At 33.8% G+C, this 20,011-nt stretch overlaps 1 protein-coding gene across 26 annotated transcripts in view; it reads right to left on the bottom strand.

The window, feature by feature from the left end:
- tou (bromodomain adjacent to zinc finger domain 2B toutatis) overlaps positions 1-20,011 on the bottom strand; it is a 173,221-nt gene that overhangs the window by 47,223 nt on the left and 105,987 nt on the right. For 19 of the 26 annotated variants that reach the window (XR_012458587.1, XM_074128263.1, XM_074128264.1 and 16 more), the window contains 15 exons: positions 16,420-16,473; positions 13,315-13,476; positions 12,170-12,292; positions 11,901-12,045; positions 11,333-11,495; positions 11,159-11,239; positions 9,872-10,067; positions 9,669-9,784; positions 7,688-7,838; positions 7,496-7,584; positions 6,478-6,619; positions 6,192-6,376; positions 5,938-6,098; positions 5,713-5,820; positions 3,923-4,004 (listed from right to left, as the gene is read on the bottom strand). Coding sequence is in view for 25 of the 26 variants with exons in the window: in XM_074128263.1 (XP_073984364.1) it covers positions 3,923-4,004; positions 5,713-5,820; positions 5,938-6,098; positions 6,192-6,376; positions 6,478-6,619; positions 7,496-7,584; positions 7,688-7,838; positions 9,669-9,784; positions 9,872-10,067; positions 11,159-11,239; positions 11,333-11,495; positions 11,901-12,045; positions 12,170-12,292; positions 13,315-13,476; positions 16,420-16,473 (1,958 nt within the window). In the remaining variant the exon portion in view is untranslated. Of the gene's footprint in view, positions 1-3,922; positions 4,005-5,712; positions 5,821-5,937; positions 6,099-6,191; positions 6,377-6,477; positions 6,620-7,495; positions 7,585-7,687; positions 7,839-9,668; positions 9,785-9,871; positions 10,068-11,158; positions 11,240-11,332; positions 11,496-11,900; positions 12,046-12,169; positions 12,293-13,314; positions 13,477-16,419; positions 16,474-17,445; positions 17,553-20,011 lie in introns of those variants that run through there. The other 7 variants (XM_074128268.1, XM_074128287.1, XM_074128282.1 and 4 more) reach the window with 4 other exon arrangements.

Here is a 20,011-nt window from a genome sequence, read left to right as displayed (position 1 = left end):
CCTAAAAGGTTTCCTTCTTCTTCCTTTTTTCTTTTAACATCCCTTAAAGAAGGTGAATAATGTTCTCCGAAACACAAGGATAAAACAGAATACGAGTACATTCCTTACATTACTTTCGGGTAAAAAAAATACCTATCTTCCGTCTTTCAGGAAGGTAATTCTTTCTGTAACGATATGTAATAACTCAATAAATAATTTGTAAGATTATTCTATAAATATAAAACATCTTTCGTAAGTAATGGAGTTATTGTATTTTAGAAATAAACTGCCGAACCTAGTCTTATAGTTAAATATCTCTAGTTTTGTATGAATATTTTTTTTTCCGGGTATCGTGGCCTCCGAAAGTTATATATCTGTACCTCGGAGGGAAAAGGCACCATGTCACAAAAATTAAATTTTACAGGGGAGCCAAATGAAGATATTTTTCCAAATTCATTTTTTGTTCCACTTTTCCGGTTATACTCTTTCCTGTACTTCTCACCATAATTATTACAGTTGGTATGGCCACTTTATCTCCCATATTTTAAAATATTTTACTTTCATCTCCATTGTGAAAAAATTTATGCCCATGTAGTGCCTTTTACCCTTAAGCAATGAAGTATCATAGCGCTTTTTAAAAATACATAAATCGCTTAATAGTAAACATAGGGCATAGTGCTTTACACCTGTAGAAAGAGCAACAAAAAATTTGGAAAATGATGCCAAAATCTGAAAAATCGAAAAAATGGACATGGTGCCTTTTCCCTCCGAGGTACAGAATATATACTCGTATATGCAAGCCGACTTACAGAGGTCTTAAGTATAAAATTTCCAACCACCTCAAGCGATCTTTTGGGAGGTGTAGGTAGGTGGATGTAGCTAAGAAAGAGGTTACTATTGTTAGATAACCTTCTCAATCAATAAAAGAGTGGCAAATGTAAACTTTCGCCTGGTAAGTGGTTTATGACTTACTGTATGCCCAATTTTTCCGAGGCATTGCCAGTAACCCATATTAACATACGTATAAAGGGAGGGGTAGCTACTTTAAACAACTCTTTTACCGTGTCCATTACACTAGACTACCACTAGAACTGGAAAAGTCTTACAAATCCGCAGCTAATAAACAAAAAAAAAATATTCAACTATTCAAAAATAATTAAGTAAAATCAAAATAAACCGATTTATTTTTATCGAATATTCAATATAATCGATTTAAGATAAAATACTATTATAAATAGATTCCCTTGGTAGTAGCATCTTAAACAAGAAAATTAGAACAGAGACGTCAAATCATACACAACTAAATTCTGTCAAATAAGAGATTGAAACTTATTGTAGCCAAAAGAAAAAACCATGGTGCCTTAAGTGAATATGCCAACTATACGCTTAATTAATAAAAATAAATAAATAAATGATAGAAATATACACGTAAGAATTTTTTTTTTACACATATGTTACGATAAAAAGACGAAAAAGGAAATACGATGTATTTCCTTTTAAAGTAATGCTAAGTATTTTGAGTATATGTTAATTATTTCATCGTTTTTCCATCTGAAAATACTATCATGTCAGTGAAAAATAGTTAAAAATCTATACTTAAAATGTCGTAAAAGTGTTGTTTTTTTAAAAAGACTTTTTATTTGCTGTTAAATCACTAAAAAAAAACATTTAAAATGCAAAGATTGAGATGATATGAGATCATAACCCAGATAGCGTTACACTCTATACAAGGTATACGAGGGTCGTTTGAAAAGTCCGTGCAAAAATAAAAACTACTTAATTTTTTGGGGTAAACCTTTTTTATTTTTCAACATAGTCTCCTTTTAGGCTTATACACTTCGTCCAACGCTGCTCTAGTTTGTTGATCCCTTCCGAATAATAGGATTTGTCCAAATCTGAAAAATAGTCATTCGTTTCTGCAATCACCTCCTCGTTTGAATAAAATCCGATGAGGATTATTCCTTGCGAATCCCAAAAGACAGTCGCCATAATCTTTCCGGCCGAAGGAACGGTCTTCGCTTTTTTTTGGCGCAGATTCCCCCTTGGTAACCCATTGTTTAGATTGTTCTTTCGTCTCAGGAGTGTAGTGATGTATCCATGTTTCATTCACAGTGACGAAACGACGCTTAAAGTCCTGCGGATTCTTCTGAAACAGCTGCAAACCGTCCTTGCAACACTTCACACGATTTCGTTTTTGGTCAAGCGTGAGCAATCGCGGCACCCATCTTGCGGATAGCTTTGTCATGATGCAAAATATTATGTACCCGTTCATTAGAGACTCCCACAGCACTAGCAATCTCACGCACCTTCACTCTTCTGTCATCCATCACCATATCATGGATTTTATCAATGATTTCTGTAGTAGTAGTAACCTCAACAGGGCGTCCAGAACGTTCAGCGTCACTTGTGCCCATATGGCCACTCCGAAAATTTTGAAACCACTTATAAATTGTTCTAATCGAAGGTGCAGAGTCACCATAATGTTTATCAAGCTTCTCTTTAGTCTCCTGAGGCGTTTTGCCTTTCATAAAGTAGTGTTTAATCAACACACGAAATTCTTTTTCGTCCATTTTTTTGGAAATCACTCGACTTCCTCGATTCAAACGAATGCCAAACACAAAGAAATAGACCGATCTGGCTGAAACTTGGTGCGTGTTCTTCCAAGAGATGCTACTAACTAAACATAACCTCGATACGCGCCAGTGGTGCTATCTCTCTGACTTTGCACGGACTTTTCAAACGAGCCTCGTACGTACAATGTTCAATCAAGATTGAAAAACGTGACGGGGGCCCACAGACCAAGATAAAATCCGTCACATAGCATGTTTCTCCCCCCCCCCCCTCTGAGCGTTTAATATTTTCTTCCATCATCAGAGGTTTATTTCCTCAGCTGGGTGTAAAGAATTCGACTACTAATTTTAAAGTACACGCTTCATTTCACTCTTACTTTTCTGACTTCCGCACTAACGTGTGTGACAGAAACATAAAAAGTAGAAATCAAATTACTCCAACACCCAGCTGGAGAAAAAGATAAAATAAATTCACTTGTAAAGTAAGTACAGTAAAGTAATCGCCTATTTTTTCAGACGGGGCTTAACGTCCAACTACCACTAGGTGTCGTGGACGGAGGCGAATATAAATTCACTTGTAAAGTAAGTAAAGTAAAGTAATCGCCTATTTTTTCAGGCGGGGCTTAACGTCCAACTACCACTAGGTGTCGTGCACGGAGGCGAATATAAATTCACTTGAGTTGTGAATATAAACAACAACTAAGATTCGATTAATTTAGATGCGTATTTTCAGTTACCAATACATTAAAATCATCTGTATTTTCGTCCTTTATCGTAACATACACAATTATCCAATAAAATAAATAATAAACACTAAAACATTAATAGAAAAAAATTAAAGTAAAAAACACAAAATTAAAGAATATAAGGAAACATGCACATTTTTGTTTTTAAATAAAACATAAAATAATTTATTTTAAAAATTTTAAAAAGAATTCTAATATTTTAACAAACATTTTTTTAATAAAAACAAAAGAAAATCCTCGAAATTAATAATTAGCATCTACCTTTTTAAGAAAACAAATAAGGATACTTGAATAATTTGTACTTAAAGAAATAAAACGCAATATTAAAATATCGATTCAAAAAAAAAAGTCAAATAATTTTTTTTTTCTGGTAAATAAAATTGAAATGAAAAGAAAATCATTAAACCAAATTACTTACTCTTAAATTGAATTTCGTTGTGTTATTTATGCTTTAACGCTACCTTTACTTAAATCATTTCAAGAAAAAATACTAATGAAATAAAAGGGATAGGTTAACTGTACCAAAAATTAAATTATGATAAAGGCATGCTTGAAAAAAAAATTAAAAAAGATTATAAATAAAATTAAAAAAAAAATATGAATAATATAAATTAAACACAATCCTACCTCTAACATTTGTTGACTTCTTTGTTCTTTCTCCTTGCGAGCGGCTTCTTGTCTTTCATTACGCTCTTGTTCCTTTTGTAACCTGTCAAAGAGAGAGAGAAAGACTACATTACTTATCAGCTTTAGAGTATGCCAGGTAGCTTTAAGTGGGAAATCCCACCTATCTAAAGTCTATTCCGTGACGAAGATATGGGGGAAAAAAAAGATCAGAATTGTATTGAGGCAATGGATGTAAGAGGCTTTACGTTTCATCGAAGGAGTATACATAATATGTTTTTTCAAATCTACTCGAAATACTATTTCGTACTTAGTATTCCATTTTGATATTGTTTTTGTTTTAGTGATTCTTAAGTTTAGGAATATTTTCTTCTTGGAGAAAGAGTAAAAGGCGCGGTGGATTTTGTCGCCGAATTGGGTTATCCTTAATCCATAATTGGTCGCAGTGAAAATTATCTTAACCTAAAAAAACCATCTACCACACGCCGATATTGCAAAAGCAGCACTACAAAAATGGCAGACAGATTACAGTAATGGTAATAAAGGGAGATTCTATAAAACTATGTGTAGATCAGTTACCTAGACAACCATCGGTTTAAGGGAACTGTCACTAATAAATGGGTTGTTACGACAATAAGCAGGCTGAGTGCAAACCACGCGGTGTGCGGATCATATCTACACAGGATCAACAAAAGGTCCTCTCCTCTTTGCGTAGATTGCAATGAGGAGGAGGATTTCAAACATGTAATAAAGATATGTCCACGTTATGTGGTAGAAAGGAAACGAATGTTTGACGATATATATAGGTATTTAGATGCACCATTTCGCTACGAAGATATAATATTCTCCACCAACATCTATGTGCTTAAGTCTATAGCAGAGCTAGCAATGAAATATGAATGTATTTAAAAGTTGTAGAATGAATGCAAGAAAATGATTACGGTGATTTTAATTTTAGGTTAAGCAATAAGGATGGCAGGAATATAGAGTACTGATCCATCCATTAGTTGTAGTTTATGTAAATAGCGGTATATAGTAGAGGGATGAATGTGTGAAGCGAATGTATTTATAAGTAAGAAGGGAGAGCGAGTGATATTCTAGTGATAAGCACCTAGACGATGCTGGCTGTATGGCGAAAGCCAATGCAAAAAAAAAAAAAAACAGAACTCATGGTTCCTTCAAACTCTACACCTGACCAAGAAGCTTCCCGTCAAGAACCGCCCTTAAGTGAATTTTTCAACAAAAATAATGTAAGTTCAAGGAAATCACTATAAAGTGAGAACACGTTACAGATAGGAGAGAATCCCTTAAGGCCGCAGACTGCGACGGAAAATGGGGAAAACTTGTTGAGGAGGTCCAGATCCTACTTTAAGGATTGTCGAACCAAGTAGTAAGCAAGTAATTAAGTAAGAGAATCCTATCAACCCTTTCTCCAAAAAGTCCTTAAATCGAATTTTCAGGGATAAAGTGTTTCAAATAAACGTTGTACGCCTACAATTATTACAAACTAGTTAGTTCACAAGCTAGGAAAATCACAGTAGATCGTTTTCGAAAAACCCTTAAAATATTGAAAAAAAATCTATTCATTAAGTTACACTTCTTGGTCATCCGATTTCCAATCTATAAAATTTGGAAATTAGATCCCACACTTGATTCTTGCTTTAAATTAGACAAGGAGCTAGATAGTGCATTATACAATAAATAAATGGTACTTCAAAGGGATTTTTCTTGGAATAATGTAAAAAATTAAAAATTTACAGAAAGTTTTGATTAAATCTTTAAAAAAAACTTACCTGATTTGCTCTTTTTGTTTAGCGGCTTCCTCTTTGGCAATCCTTTTTGCTTCTTTAGCAGCCAGTACCATCCGATCTCGTTCTAATTTGTTTTGATCAAGAGCAGCTCTATGGGTATCGTAACGTTTCATAATTAGCACAAAAACAAATTAATATCTCAAAATAGAAATTTTATCCATAATTCTAATTAAAAATGCTTGTTTCATTTAAAAAAATAAAATATACCGTTGTTGAGCAACAACTTCTTGCAACTTTAGTGATAATGTCTCCTCACTAAGTCTTATAGGTTCTTTACCCTGTACAGATTCAATATAATCGCCCAATAGTATACGACAACTAAACGAGAAATGATCCCTTGTCAATTCTGAAGCATTTTTTTCTAAAAACTGTTAAAACAAAAAAATATTGATTAATATTTCTTTCCTAGATAAGGGGAGAGGGAAAAAAACCCCCTAGAATTCTAGATTTATGTAAGATACCTTAACTAGATCACTAAAATGCCTGAACGTTCGCCCACAAGGTGATGTATAGACCACTTCTCCTTTGACGCCAGCTCTACCTACACTCGTAATGTAGGTCTCTCTACGCCAACCTTTATCCAATGCTTCCCTTAATTTCATTTCATCAATAGCTATTTTACGTCTTTTACCGCTCGGTCCATCATCTGATTTAAAAATTCCACAATTTACATAACCATAGATCAATCAATAAAATCATATCAGTAAAAGTTTCAATTTATTTCTATCCTTTTTACTGTCAACTTACCATTGGACATGCTGTCACGATCTCTTTTTCTTTCACCATCACTATCAGAACTGGATTCTGATAACTCTGAATGACTGTCACCAGATAGACCGTCTGTACCCAATAATTTATTACTAATCTCTTCAGAACTTTTACCGAAACCCTGATTTAATATTTAAAAAAAAAAATTCATATTATTATGTGACAAACAGAACATTTCAATGTCAATAATTATAAAAAAAAATAATATTAATAAGTTTTCCATTCTTACGAAAAAAAAAAATCGTGAAAACTCGATTTAGTAAAGCCGTACTTCCCGGCTTAGCAATTTTCCACAGACTCGAAATTTCTTCCGGCTTAAGGGATTTTGACCCTATTATGTTACAGACAGGTTCCACTACAGGGAGCCGTTCCTAATTCTATAATTAATTAGCTTCCTGCAATTTTTAAATATTTCCGAAATATTTTATTTACACATACATATATTTAGACTGAAGAGAATGCAAAAGGACTGCTTCCGGCGACGAAAACTTGAATTTAAATCTTTGACATGATGATAATGTGACTCCTTACCGAGTAAGAGGAAAGTAAACAGAAAAAAAAGCTATCTTGTTCACACCCTGTATAACTTTTTCTTACTAGGCGCGTTTACAAGGTGGTGAAAATTGAAAAAAAAAATCGGAATATCTTTTTATTCTGCATTTCTAACAATATATTTAAAAACCTCTATCGAATTTGACCGATTAAACCTTACTGTGCACAGAAATGGTATGTTTAATACGGGACCCCGATTTTTACCTTCCACTGGAAATCTCCTAAAATCACTTTTCTCGGAAAAAAGAATCAAGCGAATCCAGATTGGCTTTTATTTGTGTTAATTCTTTATAACGTTAATAAATATCGTATTATGTTGCACAAAATTAAGCATTTCAGCATTCTCTTTTGGTCTAACTATTTGAAAATAATCAGTATTTTTCCCTTATAAGTATGGAAAACCTAAATTTTATGCAATCAAATGAAAATAAAAAGCAAAAATCACCAAGTACGAATGGGCTTGTTCTTGAAGTGAATTAGGTGAACTGGATGACATATTACTCTCATCCTTGTCTTTTTCTGCAAACAAACCATCTTTTAAACAATATTTTACTGTTCGTAGTACATAAATAATTTTTTTTTATAATAAAAAAAAAATTAATATTTGCAAAAAATGGAACACTCCAAGTATAGTTACCTAAATTAGAGGCAGATTTCGCTAAAGCTGCCAAATGACTGATCTCTAGTCCAGGTTTAATACCTAATGCTCTACTTTGAGCAAGTAATGACGCTACAGTGTTTTTCTTTGGTTTCGAAACCCCTCTGCCTAAATTTCGAGGTCTTCCATCCTATAAGAATAAAGATAAAGTTGTTTGTTATTATATAAATAAATGATCAAAATTCTAGGCGATAAATTGTCATGAATACAAAAGTGTAAATACTCTTAAATGTAAAGTATGATAATTGATCTAACAGCAATAAAATATACAAATATTTGCATTAAAGTAATATTAATTGAGTTGTTAATGGTGTTTTTGTGATCAATTCTATAACTTTGTTGTAGTTAAACCTTATTTAGTTTTTTAATGGTTAACATTCGACAAATGGTAGAGTTTTTTCAGAATTGTAAGACAACTGGCGATATTTAACATATGTGACAGTATTTCTTTTCCATATCATACACAGCTGAAATCAGCCGTCTGCATAGACGATTCTCATCTAGATAATTGTGAAAACCTATATAACATTTTGTGAACTATTGCTTTTGATGTTTGGTACCACTAGACCGGATGAAAATGTTCTTTTAATAACCAGAAAATATGATACTCAAATTCTGTTGGGAGATAGATCTCTAGTTGAATTTCTACCGTGTCGCTATTTTTTTTTATTCATTGGTATAATTTTTAACAGTAAAGTATGAGCTTCTGTCCCCTGTTCGCGATTGGTTTTTGGGCATTAAGCCCCGCCAGTAAAACAAGAACAATTTCTGAATATGTCCACGTTATGTAGAGTAGAAAGGAAACGAATGTTTGACGACATATACAGGTATTTAGATGCACCATTTCGCTACGAAGACATAATATTCTCCACCAAAACATCTATGTGCTTAAGTCTATAGCAGAGCTAGCAATGAAATATAGAATGTATTTAAAAGTTATAGCCGTATTAGAATGAATGGAAGAAAATGATTAGAGAAGGATTACGGTGATTTTAAATTTAGATTAAGCTATAAGGATGGCAGGAATATAGAGTACTGATCCATCCATTAGTTGTAAGTTTGTATGTAAATAGTTGTATATATTAGAGGGATGAATGTGTGAAGCTAATGTATTTATAAGTAAGAATGGAGAGTGATATTCTAGCGATAAGCACCTAGACGATGCTGGCTGTCTGAAAATGCCGTTTTTGCTCATTTTCGGCAACTTTTTTTCTCAAAATCTATTTCATCTAAGTTGTTGCAAAAAAATTACAGTTATTAAGGAGGATTTTCTGTATATTTTAAAGAAAATTTGGAAATTTTATCTTTTATAGAAAAAGAGAAATAAATTGTCAAAGTTGAGTGTTTTTCAACGTTACGCTTTTTCGTGCACTTTTTGACAATCAACCCTTATACAACTGTCCTACAGGGACAGTTTTAATAATAGACGATTACTTTATCGTACTTTTTTTTTTACTTATATCTATCAATCTGTTATTTTGGATTTCCATTCAGTGCTTCGATTCGGCATCGCATTAATTACTTTTTTTGCAGCCGAGAAAACTGCTGACTTTAGTGAGTTTCTGAGAGTGCGGAGGCGTCAGTCATACCGTCTTCAAGAGGATCATTTAATTTTATTATTGTGAATATATTTAAATGTCGTCTATAATTTTTTTTTTTATAAATTCTTAGTTTCAAAAAAATTGTATTGCCTCATTGGATAAGATAGTTACTAAACTCCGAAGCTAAGAATTATTTCATTCGATTTTATCTGTCGTTCCGGAACGGTTTCGAACTTATCCATCATCGCATGTGTAGGGCGAGATTAAACATAAGCGAAGTCGAAATCTCTACGCCATACTGAGTAATCTACCCCTTATAATGGATGAAAGTTTAATACAATAAGCATACTTGCTACGACGTATAAAAACAAATTATTATCCCGAACTGAGTAGTACCTAATCAAATTTTTATTAATCACCTTATGGACAGAAGTGGAGGAATCATTTTCTTCACTACCGCTAGATAAATGTGAAGATTCCGACTGAGTAAAAGGAGGTATTCTCCTAGGTTTAGGTCCAGGTTTCCTCCGATCTACTATGAACAAAGAATTATTATTATTGTCATGAATACATAATAATGTTGGCAAAAATAAAACAAAAATAATTTTCGCCACACACATACTTCGATCAGTTTGGCCTAAATTTTGAGAGAGAGCTGATAAAGATTGTAAAGCTGTATTATTATTATGATTGATGCCGGGATTATCTGGTTTCAATGAGAGATTCAATGGTCCATCGTCTTGAGGAGCCGCTGGAGATGAACGACCATTTGATAAGCCTAATTTTATTAGTTCAGCTCGGTCACCAGACTCTGCACCCTGTTAACAATCAACGACAAAATTTTATATTTTATATTCAAAAATTGATATTTCCTGGAATTAATAAAAAATATGGGCAAGCTAATGGCAGATGGATCTTTAGGCTCAGCACAACGTGAAAATGTAGTAGGTATTTTATTTATGTTTTATTAATTGTAAAGATGAAATTAAAAAGGTAAATTAAAAGAGGAGCACATACAGAATATAGGTAAGAATTGCAACTAGTATTCTTTACGAAGAGAAATAGACGTACACAACTTACGATGATATTTAGGAATCACGAGTCACGAGACATGTCATTCACTGGAAGCGTCGAAGCTTGTGTTAAGGAGTCATTGAACTTAGCAACTCGTGAATTCGGCCGTCTCTTACGAGAGCTGATCTTGATGGGCTATCAGGCCACTAACAGTCTGCTGACGGTTGTTACCTATCCGCAAGCTAACTGGACTACGAACTATTTCAACAGGTAAACGACTAACTATTGCCCTGTCATCATTGTAACTCATTACACCCAAAGGCCTTCCAAGATATTACTAGAAGTTGTGGCATTCAGACTAACTTGAAAGTAAAGTTTCTTACAAGAAAAGCGTTGCCATATTTGTTGATCCGGGGTAGAAGAGGTGGCCGCTAATCAAAATGTACTCAAAAAAAGAGGAGCACATACAGAATATAGGTAAGAATTGCAACTAGTATTCTTTACGAAGAGAAATAGACGTACACAACTTACGATGATATTTAGGAATCACGAGTCACGAGACGTCATTCACTGGAAGCGTCGAAGCTTGTGTTAAGGAGTCATTGATAAAGCAAATTTTAATGGCTTTTTTCAATGAATGAATAATAATTTGTTTTAAATAAAATGAATAGCAGCTACCAAACATAATGTACGTGGCTAAGAATAAGTGGTCCTCATGATTATATGGCATGTCCATGACAATCTAATGAGAAATCTTGTTATAGAACCAACTGAAACTAAGACAATCTATACACAATCTATCCGTATTGTAGGTATCGAGAATTCTTTTTTATTTATATTAAGAAAAAAATTACTTAAATAATTTTTGTTTTTGTTTAAGTTCAATAATACTTACATAACGATAAAACGCGTCATCCACCGATGCTATTTCTTTACTTTTGCCACTTAAATCCAAGCCAACATATGATGATTTTGACTGTAAAAAATAAAATACGAATATTAATTTTAAAAACCCCTCATTTACATAAATAATCACATAACTATTACTCATTATTTGTGATAAACCTACCCCTCTAGATTTATGTGAATTATGTCCCATATTAGGAACATCCAAAGAGATAGTTTTCTTACGCCCACGGTTTGTAGTACCAGGGATTTTCGGGCCAATCATGGACGACGTATACTTTATTATCTCTGTGTCTGGTGGTAACCTTACGCCTAATATGTTATCACTGTTTGTAAAACAAGAAAAGAAAAAAAGATCCTGTTATAATGCATTCAAAAAAAGGTAGCAAACGTCTATAAGGGGGTTTACAAGCAAAATGAGTTAATTTTTTGTGGAATTACAGAAGTATCATTGACTTTATAGTACGATATTGGTTGTAAAACTTGTGTAACGATTTCCTCTTGCAAAATAAGAGAGAATCCTCAACTCTTCATCACTGAAGACCTCAACTACCAAAAATCTTTTTTCTGTTCTAGAATACAGATTCAGATAGAAAGAGGAAATTTGAGGTTAATTTAAGAAAAATTATCAAACTTGAAAAATAATTTTAAGGTACAGTTTTAAAGAATTAAGCATTAAAATTTCTTAATAGTTCAGGATTTCTTTAAATGATGTTGTTTTTTTTAAGAACCTATTTGATGAAGAAGATGACGAAGATGATGTAGAAGTTGTAGTGACAGGTGGTGCACTGGTGGACACAGAAGGAGAAGTAGTGGCGGAAGTAGCAGACGTGGTGGCCGCAGATTTGGAATGAAGTCCTTTACTGCCGGAACCCACTGTGGATATAAATTTGGAAATAAAGGCATAGTATTTTTTTATATATATATATATATATATATATAAATGGTAATATAAAGTTTGGAAGTAAAACAAACAAAAATACACAGTAGGAATACTAACAATGCGGCGGCGTAGGTATGAGTGGATATGGTGGAATCATATTTGGAGCGAGTCCAGCAAACTGAAGACTGGCCAAGTAATCATGGGCGGCTAGCTGCGACGCCATGCTCCACCATGCTGCACCTAGACCAACATAAAGAAAACAAAAAAGAAATGCCATTTCACAAAAGTAACTAACCTTCAACTCTTTACTACATAAAGTTATCAACAATCATGAATGCATTGTTTGCAAGGGACTCCATTACTTTTTATTACTTATTTTGGCATGAGTACTTAGCCATTTTTTTTTTCTAGTTCTACATTTAACTTGAATTTACAATTGATTATTTTCCTTAGATTTTCTCTGATTTGTAAAGAATCTCTTCAGATCTACGAAAACACATAACTCGAAGGATTAAAATTCTCATTTACAGAACTCACAGATGTGAGACGTGAGTTTTCCGATTGAAAAAAACAACAAAAAGATAATCAATATCTCGGAAAGAAAACACATGCAGGGTATGGTGAAAGTGAATGGCTGGTTCTTGGAAGATTGAGAAATAATGTCGAACTACGAGAATTTAGCATGATGAGCCACATCTGGTAGCATACGAAAAATATGCTCGCTTGAGATGATAGGGGATGAAGAGAGGATGCCAAAATGCCAAACTCTAGAAAGTTGTTCGGCAGCGTGGAAGGTAGAAAAAAATGGTAAATGATTGCTAGGCTAGGTCATCAATACCAGTGGAAGCCAACTTAAATATGAGTACAAAGAGATGGAGAACTTGAGCCCCCTGTAGAGAAATGACTGAGTAGAAGTACTTAAAGAGACTAAGATCATCAAAGGACTAATATTTAATACTAAGAAACGCAATAAAGTTAAAATTCTAAGGTAATTTGAAATTTTGATTTGATCGCACTTAATCATCATGGATTACGTTTTCATTCCCACCTCAGTCTGGCTCTCGGTAGAAACAGTAAGAAATTCACGATTTAGAGGCAAAAGAAATGGGCACATTGCCATTCGCTGTAATTCATACATACAACAATTATCTCTGAACACCATACTTTTATTGGATGAACGTTTTTGTCGGTTGAGTTAAATGGAAGTTATTCTCAAATTTCAAAAAAAACGTTCAAAAACGTTAAAAAAAAAAAAAACGCACTTGCAGTATTGATGCCTAGGTTGGCAGCTTGAGACGCGGCCACGCTAAGTGTGCCATAAGGATTAGCTGCACCAGCAAAACCACCTGCAGCTGCAGCAGCTCCCGCTGCTCGTCCCAATAGTCCGCTGTAGGCAGCTGCTCCAGTGTATGCACCGAACAGCGCTGGAAAATGATAAATTATTGTTTAATAAATTTAAAATTACTGTTTTTATACAAAAAAGAATGGAACTTAACAAATATTAATCGTAAACTATGGTTCCTGGACCTGGCGAGTTAATAATAATAGATTTACAAGAAAATTCGTTAAAATCTGCGTATACAATTAATATTTAAAATTTATATATTTCTCCAAATTTTGCTGTAATGATAATAGACATGAAGGGCAACAACTATCTTTATTCTGGAAACAAATGCCTGTTTTTAGAATGCACTAAGTACTTTTAAAAAAGACTAATCTTGTCCTTAAGTTCGATTAGATACGAATATGCAGAAACAGATTAGAAAATAATATACTTTTTATTGTCTGAATTCATTTTTTACTTTTTAACTTTTAATCTGTCAAGATACAACTTAGTAACGCAGCCTTTAAATTATACTATGTACTTTTAAATTGATTTTCATTTAGCAGACGAAAAACAGGATAAAAGTAAATTTGATAAATTTTGTATCCAATAGTCATAAAATTCAAAACATTTACCTTTACATGAGTTATGAAATAATCATGTAAAAAGAAATTCAAGTTGAACTTACAGAAAGTTAGACTTGCAATTCTGGGCAATATCAATTATTTTATCTGGCTTGATTTCAATTGTTTTGTTTGGTTTAACAATTTCTCCCATCTTCAACGATTGGTTCATCAGTTTTGTGTAAAGAAATGCGGAAAAGTAAAGTAAAAAGAATATTCTCTTGTAAAGTTCTATTTCACACTTCACTTCTAAACACCGGTACTGCACTAACATTTAGGGAGGTTATATTGTGTTTATATATTATGGAAAAAAAATCTATAAAATATTACGAAATATTGAAAAGAATATGAAAAGGAAATGTTGAATTAGGAATCAATTTTTAATAATAGTATTTTTGGAATATGTATGAGGATTACTGAGAAAATATGAATGGAAAGAATTTAAATTAAAAGCAATCCTGCCTTGTAAAAGGAAATAAATTATGTTGCGGTTTCTTCATCAATCAATGAATTTTAAAGAAAATGTGTATTCAAGAATGGTAAACATAGTATGTACGAGGGTCGTTTGAAAAGTCCGTGCAAAAATAAAAACTACTTAATTTTTTGGGGTAAACCTTTTTTATTTTTCAACATAGTCTCCTTTTAGGCTTATACACTTCGTCCAACGCTGCTCTAGTTTGTTGATCCCTTCCGAATAATAGGATTTGTCCAAGTCTGAAAAATAGCCATTCGTTTCTGCAATCACCTCCTCGTTTGAATAAAATCTTTTTCCCGCCAGCCATTTCTTCATATTGGGGAACAAATAGTAGTCCGAGGGAGCCAAGTCTGGAGAATAGGGGGGGGGGGGTGTGAAACGAGTTGGAACCCTATTTCCATTAATTTTGCGACCACAACTGCTGAGGTGTGAGCTGGTGCGTTGTCGTGATGGAAAAGGACTTTTTTGTGGGCCAATCGTGGGCGTTTTTCTTGCAGCTCGGTTTTCAAACGGTCCAATAACGATGAATAATATGCACCTGTAATAGTTCTACCCTTTTCCAGATAGTCGATGAGGATTATTCCTTGCGAATCCCAAAAGACAGTCGCCATAATTTTTCCGGCCGAAGGAACGGTCTTCGCCTTTTTTGGCGCAGATTCCCCCTTGGTAACCCATTCTTTAGATTGTTCTTTGGTCTCAGGAGTGTAATGATGTATCCATGTTTCATCCACAGTGACGAAACGACGCTTAAAGTCCTGCGGATTCTTCTGGAACAGCTGCAAACCGTCCTTGTAACACTTCACACGATTTCGTTTTTGGTCAAAGTGTGAGCACTCGCGGCACCCATCTTGCGGAGCGCTTTGTCATGTCCAAATGTTGATGCAAAATATTATGTACTCGTTCATTCGAGATGCCCACAGCACTAGCAATCTCACGCACCTTCACTCTTCTGTCATCCATCACCATATCATGTATTTTATCAATGATTTCTGGAGTAGTAACCTCAACAGGGCGTCCAGAACGTTCAGCGTCACTTTTGCCCATATGGCCACTCCGAAAATTTTGAAACCACTTATAAACTGTTTTAATCGAAGGTGCAGAGTCACCATAATGTTTATCAAGCTTCTCTTTAGTCTCCTGAGGCGTTTTGCCTTTCATAAAGTAGTGTTTAATCAACACACGAAATTCTTTTTCGTCCATTTTTTTGAAAATCACTCGATTTCCTCGATTCAAACGAATGCCAAACACAAAGAAATAGACCGATCTGGCTGAAACTTGGTGTGTGTTCTTCCAAGAGATGCTACTAACTAAACATAACCTCGATACGCGCCAGTAGTGCTATCTCTCTGACTTTCAAACGACCCTCGTACATATAATGATATAATAAATAATTTATTTAATAAAAAAAAATTAATTTATTTGCCATTTCTGTTCCTTAAATTGAGTAAGGCATAAAAACTTCTTTATCATGACATTGCCTTTTTCTGTGTGATTAATTATATCACGGTAAATTTAATAAGTGGAAAGCAAGACTCGACGTTGAAGACGAAAGAAATAATAATAAAGGAAAAACCATTTGTTTGTTAAAAGTTTTTGTTTCTTTAAAATTAGGATGCATAATAACGCCTTTCTAGAAGTAGAAGATTTTTGTTTGTAACTGGCCAGTAGCGATCTTGTTTTTTCTTTTAAATTCAGTTTAGGAGAAAGATTAGCTAATTAAAATTAAGCCAACGTTCTATTTGCTGAAATCTTGCCAGAAAAAGTATGTTCAAAATGCTGAATTACTACAAAAAAAAAGTCACATTGGTAGATAATTTCTAATCGAAACACTGTTCGCACGTATACACTTTCGTGAAGCACATATTTGGGTTATATTCTATAGAAGGAATTTGAACCACATTTGAATAACTTATATTAAAAGAAAAATTAATAATCTGAAACTTACGGTTACTATTTCCTGATGTGGAATTACTCCCTTCCGGCCGGGGCCAGTAAGAAGCTAAACAAAAAGGCAAAACTTAACATAAATTTTACCAAAACTTTTATTTTGACAATTTGGCACACTGACTGTAATTAATTTATTAACAGAAGTTTGTAAATGACTTGGGCAGTTGCCCAATTAAGTTTAATTCTAAACATTGATAACATTATAAATTCTATTGGAAGGAAAAAACAAGATTCAAATGTTGGTTTGATTCGCAGAGGTATAAAATTTCCCTTAAGAGATTGACCAGCTAGTTCTTCAGGGAACTTGGTGTTCCTGTGTTGACTACTACCTCACCAAACGCAAAAGCCACACTCTTATACATCCCCAGAACCCACACAATCCTCAATGGATTTGTAGGGATAGTTGATGTGTACAGCAATTTGCATTAACATATCCACTGGCAAACTCTATCCAAAATCATAACACTCCCAAGTTTACTTACCTAGAATTGTTATCCAAAAAATGATATCATAAACTTTGCAGGCTCCATAAGCTAACGAAGTTTACCTCTTCTACCGTTTTTATTTTTTAAATAAATCGTAACTTCATTTAATTTAACATGCATTGTCACTTCTTTTAATGCCACGTTCACTTCATGAACTATACAGCGCAGGCTTTATAATGGTTTCCAAACTTGGCAATGTAGGTAACCTTGCTGCTGACTGATTACCTATTTTTTTTTTTTTTTTTTTTTTTTTTTTTTTTTTTTTTTTTTTTTTTTTGCGCATCAACAGCTGAGGTTATTAGCGCCCGGAGCTTTTTCCAGTGCACTGCCGGCCTCCGGACAGTGTTCTCTCGTTACAGACAACACTGTCCATCACCGGACAGTGAGCTGTAAGAAGCTCCTAGGAAGAGAAAATCTAAGGGTCAGCTGCTGGATTCGAACCCGGGACCTCCGCGTGGGAGTCCAGTATGCTAACCTCATAGCTAATCCCTTCCCTTATTACCTACTATTAATTAGTAAATAAGTATTGAATACCTTACCTTTGTTTCCTGTAATTGTTTTAATTTCAGGAGTATTTTCAGAAAGTTAGTCACTATACGGAGAAGTTAATCTTTTATACATTAAACAGCTCGTTAGATTTTAGTCATCGCATATCAGTTTTCTGCTCAAATTGGTAGTACTCTTGTCTGTGAAGTTTTTGAGCAATAGTACTTTTGTGCTTCCAAGAGATAAGACAGTACTTAGTTTTGTAATACATTTGACTAGTTCATTGTGATCTCATTCGTATGGTCAAGCAAAATAGTAAGTAAAGGTCTGAGTTCGGAGATGGTTGTAGCGAATCCATTGTAGTTTTAGAGGTGCAAATCGTTAATAAGGGGGTAGAGTTGTCTAAGAGTTTTGTAGACCTATTTCAGCATTATGTGTAAAGTCGAGGAAAGTCTTGTGTCAAGTTGTAAACCGACATTTTTTTTTTTTTCACTAATGTAGTAGTTCTCTCTAATCTACTTTCACAATTGCATAAATTTTTAAAGTTCCCGAAATTTACAATCAAATGTTTTGTAAAAATTGTTTTCCATTTGTGAAACCACAGTCTATTAGATTGCCTGATTGAGGTATTTGGGTTATACTAATAAGTTCGTAGATTTGGTTAGGTTTTGAAAGGTTTCTTTTAGGTTACAAATCAGTGATGCAAGGTAATTAAAGGTATTGCTAATTTTTTTTAGCATTTAATCATTTTTTTTTTGGTGGGTACGATTAATACAAAAATTGTATAAAGTACAAATTCAGTAATGCACAAATCGGTATTGAAAGTTGAACATTCTTCGCTAAGTTTAGTGTAATAATTGGGATTTTTTTATAATTTTGCAGCCAAAAAAAAAACAACTTAATAATGTATCTTAAAGGATACAGACGTATACCCAAATAAACTTAGACCTATTTGCCTTTCAACGACTTCGAAATTAGATTTTCTTAGGGAAAACAACATTTAAATAGAAACACTAAGGCTATCTTCCTAGACAAATAGGTATTTTCCTAAAATAAATTACCTGAGAATATTAATGTAAATACCATAATTGTCACATTGTATCCTACTAGAGATTAATTAACTATGACGAAAAAAAGAAATACTGCAGAATCATACTATTTAATTGATGAACTAGAAACAAAATTGTAGACAGAAATAAAAGAGAGACCTACTTATTGTACTAACAATCATGACTTGAATGATTGCTTAGTTACAACTATTGTGTTTTTTTTTTTTTGTATATGTGATGTAACTAGCTGAATAAAATGCTTACTTTAAAAAGCATACTACTAGCTTCAGAAAATTTCAGTATACATAAGATCGGCAGAGATGGTTGGATAAGCACGTTCCATTTGCCATTCTATGCTGTGTAGAAAGTCATGAATAACCATGAGTGTACAATGAGCGAATGAATCTCTTGTCAAGACAGAATCCCACTAAAGGGGCTCAAGACTGAAGCACTCTCAGGATAGAGGTCCAGGGGGTAAGGGGACTTGCAGAAATGGACCTTTCATCCTGCCTTGATTATATTAAAACATAAGGCTGCTACTAGGCCTTACTCCACAGAATGGAGTCTTCTTCTTAACTGGCACTACAACTCGCTTGCGCGAATCCGTGGCCACCTCTATCAAAGTTTGCCAGTTATCCCGATCCAACGCCGGCCACCATCCAGTTTCGGACACCAAAGAGAGTTTTTGCATCCTTAGGGTACGTTCAAAACGGAGCTGTGAGCATAGATGATAGCGGAGATGATAGCAGTGATGCATCAGCGCTTATAGAATATAACCTAGTACATTCTTATGTGAGCGTGCACAACGAAGCTTCGACTAGTGACACATACGCGCTGCTATAAACGAGCATAGATGATAGAATTGAATTTTTCATTTTTCTGCTAGCTGAACTCCAGTATCGGAGCTTCAAAATGGAGGTAGAAAAATTAATTAGTGCTGTCTTTACTCATTATTTTTGGTTATTATTTTATTATTTACTTTTAAACAATATTTTGTTTTTTAAATCGTGCTTACATTTATTTTTATGTGTATTTATTTGTTTTTCCTCAATATAACCTTACCTCAGAGTTATCACTAGTTTTTCTTCTATAGTTATAGGATTTCCATGACAATTTTTCCTACGTTTTCTTAATTTTGACCTTATTTTTTCTAAAATTTAGTCAAATGTGGTAGGACCCCTCCTCACATATTCAAAAAAACGATCCGGATAATTTCTAAGTTCCTTATATAAATAGTGAAATTCGCCCAAAGTACTTCGTTTTTTATTTATGGTATGTACATGATATTTTCTACATCTTTTTTTTTTAAATATACCATTTCGTTGCTGGTGAACATAAAAACTCTTCTTCACTACTCGACATGTTGCATGTATCACAGCTCCGTTGTGCACACTAATCAGCGATTATATTTTACTCTATCAGTTATCATCTCTGCTATCATCTATACTCACAGCTCCGTTGTAAACGTACCCTTAGAAACACCATCACTCCATCGCGACCTCGGTCTGCCCACTCGTCGCGTGCCATATTCTCGTATATTTTCTTTTATTATACAGAATGGAGTCATGCT

Source organism: Rhodnius prolixus, unplaced genomic scaffold, assembly GCF_049639745.1.
Source record: "Rhodnius prolixus isolate KJV_2025 unplaced genomic scaffold, Rpr scaffold_9, whole genome shotgun sequence".
NCBI classification, from domain to species: domain Eukaryota; kingdom Metazoa; phylum Arthropoda; class Insecta; order Hemiptera; family Reduviidae; genus Rhodnius; species Rhodnius prolixus.
Note: the sequence above shows the minus strand (reverse complement) of the source record. Positions and strands in the feature narration are given on the sequence as shown.